This window comes from Oncorhynchus nerka, linkage group LG2 (assembly GCF_034236695.1).
Source record: "Oncorhynchus nerka isolate Pitt River linkage group LG2, Oner_Uvic_2.0, whole genome shotgun sequence".
NCBI lineage: Eukaryota > Metazoa > Chordata > Actinopteri > Salmoniformes > Salmonidae > Oncorhynchus > Oncorhynchus nerka.
In genome coordinates, this window is record NC_088397.1 from 17,398,811 (window position 1) to 17,408,810 (window position 10,000).

General features: G+C 51.7%; 1 protein-coding gene across 1 annotated transcript in view; it reads left to right on the forward strand.

The window, feature by feature from the left end:
- Positions 1-10,000, forward strand: part of LOC115125966 (histone deacetylase 4-like) — a 69,060-nt gene that overhangs the window by 50,643 nt on the left and 8,417 nt on the right. The window contains exons 8-11 of the mRNA XM_065020634.1: positions 4,109-4,237; positions 4,429-4,652; positions 8,653-8,833; positions 9,323-9,516. Of these exons, the coding sequence (XP_064876706.1) occupies positions 4,109-4,237; positions 4,429-4,652; positions 8,653-8,833; positions 9,323-9,516 (728 nt within the window). The remainder of the gene's footprint in view (positions 1-4,108; positions 4,238-4,428; positions 4,653-8,652; positions 8,834-9,322; positions 9,517-10,000) is intronic.

Sequence of the window (10,000 nt, forward strand, 5' to 3'; positions counted from 1 at the left end):
TTTGAATCACTGTTGCGTTTTTTAAATGTATTTTTTAAATTTAAAATATTGTTTAGTTGAGTTCATCTAAGTGTTCATGCTAGCTTCGCAATTTTTGTGTGTGATTTAGACGCCGGTAAACGGTGAATTGCAGATTTGATTATGAACCTACATCTCCGCATACCCCTCCCCCCAAAGATTTGACATGCATAACACTTAGTCTCCCGCTGTCTGTTATATATAGGGGTTTGTAGACAGGCTTTATGTCACAATGTGGTTCCAACTTTAAAACAGTATATTCAGTTAAACGTTGTTCTCTACTAGTCAGGCAAACATGATATAAAACAAGAACCTTCAAGTTTCACCTACTGGCCCATATAATCTCCTGTTTACAGTTTAACAACTGAAGCTAGGAAACATGTTATAAACACGGATAGGTCCATTACCGGTTTCAAACCTACCAGCAGAGTTGGCTCCAAGTCAGTCAGCAAGCCAGCCAGCCAGTCAGCAGTGGAAACTTTGAACGTCAACTCAAAAGAAATTCAAAAGTGCCTCTCATTATCAAGGAATATAAAAACAAGTCCAACGCTGGACACTCACTGTTAACAAGTACATTAACCCCTGTCTCTGTCCATTCAGCCAACATGGTGTTAAAACCATCTAGCAATTAGCAAGGCTGTAAGTTCATCCGGTTATCTAGGCCAGCCTTTACATGGAAGCATATGGAGGCTAGTTGATAGGTGGGCCGGGACCCCACATGATGACCCCAACATGGTAGCTAGGTAACCCTTCACACTGTATGGTAGCTAGGTAACCCTTCAAGCTCACAGCCCCTATACCCTTCAAACTCAACTCTGGACCTCGAAAGCCTGTTTCACTGTGTTTTTAAAAATGATCAGGTAGAACAGAAAGCCAGCAGGTTCCGGACCTCGCAGGTTAACCTCTCTGGTACAAGTGGGATGCTAGCGTCTCACCTGGACAACATCCAGTGAAATTGCAGGACGCCAAATTCAAAACAAGAGAAATCCCAGTATTATCCACCATTTTAAAGATAAACTTCTTGTAAATCCAACCAGTGTCCGATTTCAAAAAGGCTTTACCGCGAAAGCACACCATGCGATTATGCTAGGTCTGCATCTAGCCATAGAATCCCATACAGCCATTTTCCAGCCAAGGAGAAAAGTCAGAAATAGCATTAAAATGAATCACTTACCTTTGATGATCTTCATCTGGTGGCACTCCCAGGTCTCCATGTTAAACAATAAATGTTTGTTTTGTTTGATAATGTCCCTCTTTATGACCAAATACCTCCTTTTTGTTCACGCGTTTTGTCCAGTAATCCGAATGCTTAAGGCGCGTGCACTAAGTCCAGACAAAGTTTTTTTTTTAAGTACAATAAAAGTTAGTAGAAACATGCCAAACGATGTTTCTGGTTATTTTGTCATAAATAATCAATAATATTTCAACCGGACAAAATCTTCGTCAATAGGAAAGGAGAAACAAGAAAGGCACGTTCACGATCAGGGCGCATGGCTGATGAATGGAAATTTCCACTGGCCACTGATTGAAAGTGCTGTATCTCCCTCATTTTTCAGAGTAAAAGCCTGAAACAATGCCTAAAGACTGGTCACATGTAGAGGAAGGCACAGAGCTCGTGTACTGGGCCCTAAGTCTGTCTACAAAACAGCCTTTCAAAATAATAGTACTTCCTGGTTGGATTTTCCTTGGGTTTCCTCCTGCCATATCAGTTCTGTTACACTCACAAACATTATTTTAAATAAAAAAAAATAAAAAAAATCTCCCCAATTTCGTGGTATCCAATTGTTTTTTTTGTAGCTACTATCTTGTCTCATCACTACAACTCCTGTACGGGCTCGGGAGAGACGAAGGTTGAAAGTCATGCGTCCTCCGATACACAACCCAACCAAGCCACACTGCTTCTTAACACAGTGCGCATCCAACCCGGAAGCCAGCTGCACCAGTGTGCCGGAGGAAACACCGTCCACCTGGCAACCTTGGTTAGCGTGCACTGCGCCCTGCCCGCCACAGGAGTCACTGGTGCGCGATGAGACAAGTATATCCCTACCGGCCAAACCCTCCCTAACCCGGACGACGCTAGGCCAATTGTGCGTCGCCCCACAGACCTCCCGGTCGCGGCCGGTTACGACAGAGCCTGGGGCGAACCCAGAGTTCCCACTGCGCCACCCGGGAGGCCACACAGACATTATTTTAACAGTTTGGAAACTTTAGAGAGTTTTCAATCCAAATCTACTAATTATATGCATATCCTATCTTCTGGGCTTGAGTAGCAGGCAGTTTAATATGGGCACGCTTTTCATCCAAAATTCCGAATGCTGCCCCCTACCCTAGTGAAGTTAAGAGTTGAATACCCCGGCCCTATACGGTATGAAAATAGAAGATTTGGTCACTGATAAACACTTAAATTGGAATTCAGCAGCTGTACAGTAAACTGCTATAGATGACATCAGAGCGCAGGGTCTTTGCTTTCTAGCGCTGAATGGGATTCAGCTGACGTGCCTTCTAAACGGGAGTACCAGGGGCGACAAGAAGATGCCCCCATCCCTCACGCTAACTGAACTTCTTTCGCTAATGTTTTGTTGTCTGAGTGAAGGGAATGTTGTAAATGAAGAGAGGGACTCTGTTCTGAAAGATGAGACGTTGAAGATGATAATAAATTCCGTTTTGATGTCATACAAGCAAACCACACACCTGTTTCACATTTCCATATCATAAACCATAAACACTTGGAGACACCGGTCAGTCCTCTCACTTCAACCCTTGTCATTTGTTTGTTTTATCCACCTACCCCACATTTTCCAGGAGTATTCTGGTTATGCACATGCAATTCATATTTCTTCTGTTAGAAACATTTCAATTTGCTCCTATTCATATAGGCCAATTCCCGCCTGTGTACAGGCTTAATAGGTTGACAAGGTGGGCTGAGTGACATGAGAGACATGAGAGAGAGAGAGAGACATGAGAGAGAGAGAGACATGAGAGAGAGAGAGAGACATGAGAGAGAGACATGAGAGAGAGAGAGAGACATGAGAGAGAGAGAGAGACATGAGAGAGAGAGAGACATGAGAGAGAGAGAGAGAGCGACAGAGAGACATGAGAGACATGAGAGACATGAGAGAGACATGAGAGAGAGAGAGACATGAGAGAGAGAGAGACATGAGAGAGCGAGAGAGAGACATGAGCGAGAGAGAGAGAGACATGAGAGAGAGAGAGACAGACATGAGTGAGAGAGAGAGACATGAGTGAGAGAGAGAGAGACATGAGTGAGAGAGAGACAGACATGAGTGAGAGAGAGACAGACATGAGAGAGAGAGAGACAGACATGAGAGACAGACATGAGAGAGAGACATGAGAGAGAGGGAGACATGAGAGGGAGAGAGAGACATGAGAGAGAGAGAGACATGAGAGAGAGGAGACATGAGAGAGAGAGAAGAGAGAGAGATGATGGAGTGACAGAGAGAGAGAGAGATGTTCCCTTCCTGCTTTGTTTTTCCAAAAGGACTGAAATAGCGCCCTGGCTGGATAATTAGTACTGGACTTCTATTGGTCGAGTGTCCCCACAGAGGGCCCTGATTGTCCGTGCCATGAACATTAGCATCATTTCAGAACATGGTAGTCATGACATTGCATTCCCTCTCTCCGTCCTTGTCTTTCTAAATTCTCTCCATTTGAATGCACACTGACAAAGCCCGCTGTAATTGGCAACGTCGCTCCCAGAAATGAGTTCATTCCCCTCTAAACTCTTATTTCCTTGTTGATGTGGCTGGCACAGATTTTCCCAACGCTCAGTACATTGTAATGGGGAGGAATCGTACCTCATCCACCTCCATGATGGTGAACAGCAGGTTGTGTAACTTAGTCGTTGGTTAGATAAAATGGGCCCTGTTTGATCGACAGGTTTAACCTCAAACTGTTGTTAGCCTCAACAAAACTGTGGTTTCTGTTTACTGCGGTTCAAGTTGCAGGGAAACCATATGACAGAGCCCTATCAGAACCATGGGCCTCTCTTGAGTCTTAGCCTCTGTTACAAGCCTGGGTTGTGTTGGTCATATCTGTGCTCTCTCTCTTTCTGTGTGTGTCTGCCTTGTAGCCTCTGAGCCCAACCTGAAGCTACGTTCTCGTCTGAAGCAGAAGGTGAGCGAGCGACGGAGCAGCCCCCTACTGAGGCGGAAAGACAGCCCGATCACAACCGCCAAGAAACGCTCACTGGATATGGCAGGTAGGACACACTCAACGCTGTGGAGAGGAACGGCCAGGAGGTTCAGACCTCGCACACAGCAGAGCTGTGTAGTAGATTTAACATGGAAGAGATGACTAACTGACTGGTTGTATTAGGTTCATGTTGTGCTGTAGCTGTAGACTTGGTGTGGAACAGTCATGAAGGAGTTAAGATATGAATACATTCTCTAGATTCAGCGTGTAACAGCGCTCCTGGATCCGGCCCCAGCTCTCCTAACAACAACAGCATCAGCAACATCCCCAATGAGAACGGCGTCACTGTCTCCAACAGCATTGATGTGTCCCTGGCTCAGCGGTTGTGTGGTGGTGAACTCAGCCAGCTGTCTCTGTACACGTCCCCCTCCCTCCCCAACATCACCCTAGGTCTGCCCGCCACGGCCACCTCTGCTTCCAATGTAAGACTCTCTGTTGATATATTGTTTCTCCTCTTCTCTCGTTCTCTCTCTTTGTATCTCTCTCTGTATCTCTCTCTCTATTTTTATATATATATATATATATCTGTCTCTCTGTGTGTGTTGGTCGGTCTCTCTCTCTGTATCTCTCTCTCTATCTATATATATATCTGTCTCTGTAAGGGGGAGTGGGAGTAGGGAATAAGGGGCTGTGGGGTGGGAGTAAGGGGCTGTGGGGTGGGAGTAAGGGGGTGTGGGGTGGGAGTAGGGAGTGTGGGTTGGGAGTAGGGAGTGTGGGGTGGGAGTGTGGAGTGGGAGTAAGGGGGTGGGAGTAGGGAGTGGGAGTAAGGGGGTGGGAGTAGGGAGTGTGGGAGTAGGGAGTGTGGGGTGGGAGTGTGGGGTGGGAGTAGGGAGTGTGGGGTGGGAGTAAGGGGGTGTGGGGTGGGAGTAGGGAGTGTGGGGTGGGAGTAGGGAGTGTGGGGTGGGAATAAGGGGGTGTGGGGTGGGAGTAGGGAGTGTGGGGTGGGAATAAGGGGGTGTGGGGTGGGAGTAGGGAGTGTGGGGTGGGAATAAGGGGTGTGGGGTGGGAGTAGGGAGTGTAAGGGGGTGGGAGTAAGGGGGTGTGGGGTGGGAGTGTGGGGTGGGAGTAAGGGGGTGTGGGTGGGAATAAGGGGGTGTGGGGTGGGAGTAGGGAGTGTGGGGTGGGAGTAAGGGGGTGTGGGGTGGGAGTAGGGAGTGTGGGGTGGGAGTAAGGGGGTGTGGGGTGGGAGTAAGGGGGGTGGGAGTAGGGTGTGTGGGGTGGGAGTAGGGAGTGTGGGGTGAGAGTAGGGGGGTGTGGGGTGGGAGTAAGGGGGTGTGGGGTGGGAGTAGGGAGTGTGGGGTGGGAGTAAGGGAGTGTGGGGTGGGAGTAAGGGGGTGTGGGGTGGGAGTAGGGTGTGTGGGGTGGGAGTAGGGAGTGTGGGGTGGGAGTAAGGGGGTGTGGAGTGGGAATAAGGGGGTGTGGGGTGGGAGTAAGGGAGTGTGGGGTGGGAGTAGGGAGTGTGGGGTGGGAGTGGGAATAAGGGGCTGTGGGGTGGGAATAAGGGGGTGTGGGGTGGGAGTGTGGGGTGGGGTGGGAGTAGGGGGTGTGGAGTGGGAAAAAGGGGTGTGGGTGGGAGTAGGGAGTGTGGGGTGGGAGTAAGGGGTGTGGGGTGGGGTAGGGAGTGTGGGGTGGGAGTAGGGGTGGGAGTAAGGGGGTGTGGGAATAAGGGGGTGTGGGGTGGGAGTAAGGGGGTGGGAGTAGGGAGTGTGGGGTGGGAGTGGGAGTAAGGGGGTGTGGGTGGGAATAAGGGGGTGTGGGGTGGGAGTAAGGGAGTGTGGGGTGGGAGTAGGGAGTGTGGGGTGGGAGTAGGGAGTGTGGGAGTGGGAATAAGGGGGTGTGGGGTGGGAGTAGGGAGTGTGGAGTGGGAATAAGGGGGTGTGGGGTGGGAGTAGGGAGTGTGGGGTGGGAGTAAGGGGGTGTGGGGTGGGAGTAAGGGAGTGTGGGGTGGGAGTAGGGAGTGTGGGGTGGGAGTAAGGGGGTGTGGAGTGGGAATAAGGGGGTGTGGGAATAAGGGGGTGTGGGGTGGGAGTAGGGAGTGGGGTGGGGTGGGTGTGGGGTGGGAAGGGGGTGTGGGGTGGGAGTGTGGAGTGGGAGTAGGGGTGTGGGGTGGGGTGGGAGTAGGGAGTGTGGGGTGGGAGTAAGGGGGTGTAAGGGAGTGTGGGAGTGTGGGGTGGGAATATGGGGGTGTGGGGTGGGAGTGTAGGGAGTGTGGGGTGGGAATAAGGGGGTGTGGGGTGGGAATAAGGGTGTGTGGGGTGGGAGTAAGGGGGTGTGGGGTGGTGGGGGAGTAAGGGAGTGTGGGGTGGGAGTAGGGAGTGTGGGGTGGGAGTAAGGGGGTGTGGGTGGGAATAAGGGGTGTGGGGTGGGGGTGTGGGGTGGGAATGGGGGAGTGTGGGGTTGGGTAGGGGTGTGGGGTGGGAGTAGGGAGTGTGGGGTGGGATTGGGAATAAGGGGGTGTGGGGTGGGAGTGTAGGGAGTGTGGGGTGGGAGTAAGGGGGTGTGGGGTGGGAGTAGGGAGTGTGGGGTGGGAGTAGGGAGTGTGGGGTGGGAGTGGGTGTAAGGGGGGTGGGAGTAGGGGGGTGTGGGGTGGGAGTAAGGGGGTGTGGGGTGGGAGTATGGAATGTGGGAATGGGAGTAGGGAGTGTGGGGTGGGAGTGTGGGTGGGAATAAGGGGCTGTGGGGTGGGAATAGGGAGTGTGGGGTGGGGGGGGTGTGGGAGTAGGGTGGGGTGGGGTGGGGAGTGGTGGGAATAAGGGGGTGTGGGGTGGGAATAAGGGGGTGGGGTGGGGTGGGAGGTGGGAATGGGAGTGTGGGAGTAGGGAGTGGGGGGAATAAGGGGCTGTGGGGTGGGAATAAGGAATAAGGGGGTGGGAGTAGGGTGTGGGAGTGGGAGTAAGGGGGTGTGGGGTGGGAGTAGGGAGTGTGGGGTGGGAGTAGGGGGTGTGGGGTGGGAGTGGGAGTAGGGGGTGTGGGGTGGGAATAAGGGGGTGTGGGTGGGAATAAGGGGTGTGGGGTGGGGTAAGGGGGGGAGTGGGAGTGGGGAGGTGGGAATGGGAGTAGGGGGTGGGGTGGGAGTAGGGAGTGTGGGGTGGGAGTAGGGAGTGTGGGGTGGGTGTGGGGTGGGAATAAGGGGGTGTGGGAGTAGGGAGTGTGGGGTGGGAGTGGGAGTAAGGGGGTGTGGAGTGGGAATAAGGGGTGTGGGAATAAGGGAGTGTGGGGTGGGAGTAAGGGGGTGGGAGTAAGGAGTGTGGGGTGGGAGTAGGGAGTGTGGGGTGGGAGTAAGGGGGTGTGGGGTGGGAGTGTGGGGTGGGAGTAGGGGGTGTGGGGTGGGAGTAAGGGGGTGTGGGGTGGGAGTGTGGGGTGTGTGGAGCGGAGGGGCTTGCCCCTCCAGGAGAAGAGGATGACAGAGTTGCGTATTGGCTCATCTGGAAAAGAGAGGCTGAGAAGCTGAACAAGCTCATTCATATTCAGTCGTTGGCTAAAAATTAAGCCTAATACTGCTGTCATTTCTGCATCACCAGCCAATGTGATCACATCATCGCCTGCTTTCTCTCCTTTCAAACTGCCCATCAGTTATTTTGTCTGAAGACCGATGGCCTACAAGTTAAAAATGCATGTTAACCCATAATTTATTATTAAACATCAGGGCCTTTTCTCCCAGGTTAAATGGCGGTGTGTGTTCTCCCGGGCTAAATGGCGGTGTGTGTTCTCCCGGGCTAAATGGCGGTGTGTGTTCTCCCGGGCTAAATGGCGGTGTGTGTTCTCCCGGGCTAAATGACGATGTGTGTGTGTTCTCCCGGGCTAAATGGCGGTGTGTGTTCTCCCGGGCTAAATGGCGGTGTGTGTGTGTTCTCCCGGGCTAAATGGTGGTGTGTGTGTGTTCTCCCGGGCTAAATGGCGGTGTGTGTGTGTTCTCCCGGGCTAAATGGCGGTGTGGCCGGTAAAATGAAAGGCAATGTTTTATACTGAGGGGGTGGTGGGACTTTTAAACAAAGTACCACAATCAGTACTTGGTCAGTTGGCAGAAATATAAGTACAGGCTTTCTTACCTGTAACACCATACACAGATAAAGAAAAGTTGCCGTACCTTCATCTTCATATGAACGGGATATTTGTTTATCTAATGCTCTTTCTCTCTTTATTTCTCTTTCTTTTTCTCCCTGTCTGTCTCATCTTATATGACATTGTGTTTTTTAGGGGGAACCACCCTTTAAAGATGAATTCAGAAATCACAATATTGCCAAAATAAATCTGTTTCCAATAGCAACGACAACAGGCTTGTAATGTGTACCTCAGTCTTCCTAAAGCTAGTGGTATGAAACCAGTAAAGACAATAGAAGCATCAAACCAATGTCAGTTTAACATATAGATGTATCCCAACAGTTCTATGTAAAACACTTCTATACTGACCCCATTCTCCAGGTGACCTCTGCCCAGCAGGATGGGGGTCAACATTCGGCCCTCTCCCTCAGCCCCCCCTACCTAGGCGGTGCCCCCCTAGCCACCTACCTGGCTGACGGAGGGGGCGCAGGGGGGCACGGCCCACTACTGCAGCACTTGGTCCTGCTGGAACAGACTGGCGCGCACGGGCCCCTACTGGCAGGTGGGTACAGCAGTAGAATGGTGCTTTGGTGGAGAACACACACACAGTGTCCCCAGTACACAGTGTCCCAGTGTGCTTTCCTAACAGATAACCCCCCTCCCCCTTCCTTCTGTTGACAGACTTCCTTTCATCTTCAGTTAAGCAGGGTCAATGAGAGAGAGAGAACATTGTGCCCACCGCTGTTGAAGGAACACATCCATTGACTCACTTTCCCAGTGCTATTTTCAGCTGACAGTGGAGTAAATGACTGGTGACACGCACAGCCTTGGAAGTGATTGGGGGCTCCTTTTTTGGCAGACTAGAGAAGGTTCTTCTGCCAGGCTTGTAGTACTGTGCTCCTATTAAGCTCCATTCCACTGTTCTGTGTGTGATTAACAGAGCCAGTTCCACTGCGGATATTTCTTATCCTGGGACCAGTGTGTTTGTGTGGATTCGGGCGTGTGTATCCATGGCTATAACCATACCCTCGTGTGTGTATTCCCAACCCAGGTGTGGACGCCCTCCAGTCTCCCTCCATCCACATGCTGCGTGGGCAGCACCGTCCCCTGGGTCGGACCCAGTCGGCCCCACTGCCCCAGCAGAACGCCCAGGCCCAGGCCCTGCAGCAGCTGGTGGTCCAACAGCAACACCAACAGTTCCTGGAGAAACACAAACAGCAGTTCCAGCAGCTACACATCAACAAGGTAGAGGGGGGGTGGAGCGGTGAGGGGGGGTGGCGAGGAGGAGGAGGGAGAGAGGGTGGGTTAGAGCAGTGGGGAGGGAGGGAAGAGAATGGGGTATAGCTGGAGGGTATGTATGTCTGTTTGTTAATTATCCTCCCACAGGTACAATAAAGACAGGAAGCAATGTCCATGTGTGTGACAGTTGCTAAGGGCAGACTGTAGCTAACTCCACACCGCCATGGAAACAAAGCGGAACTCACTGCCAGATATGGTCATTCAGGAACTAGGTAGCCGTGCTTTGCTGAGCGCAGTTTCTCTCTCTCTTTCTCCTCTCTCCTCTCTTCTTTCTCCTCTCTCCTCTCTTCTTTCTCCTCTCTCCTCTCTTCTTTCTCCTCTCTCCTCTCCCCTCTCCCCGCTCTCCTCTCTTCTTTCTCCTCTCCTCTCTTCTTTCTCCTCTCTCCTCTCTTCTTTCTCCTCTCTCCTCTCTCCCGCTCTTCCTCTCTTC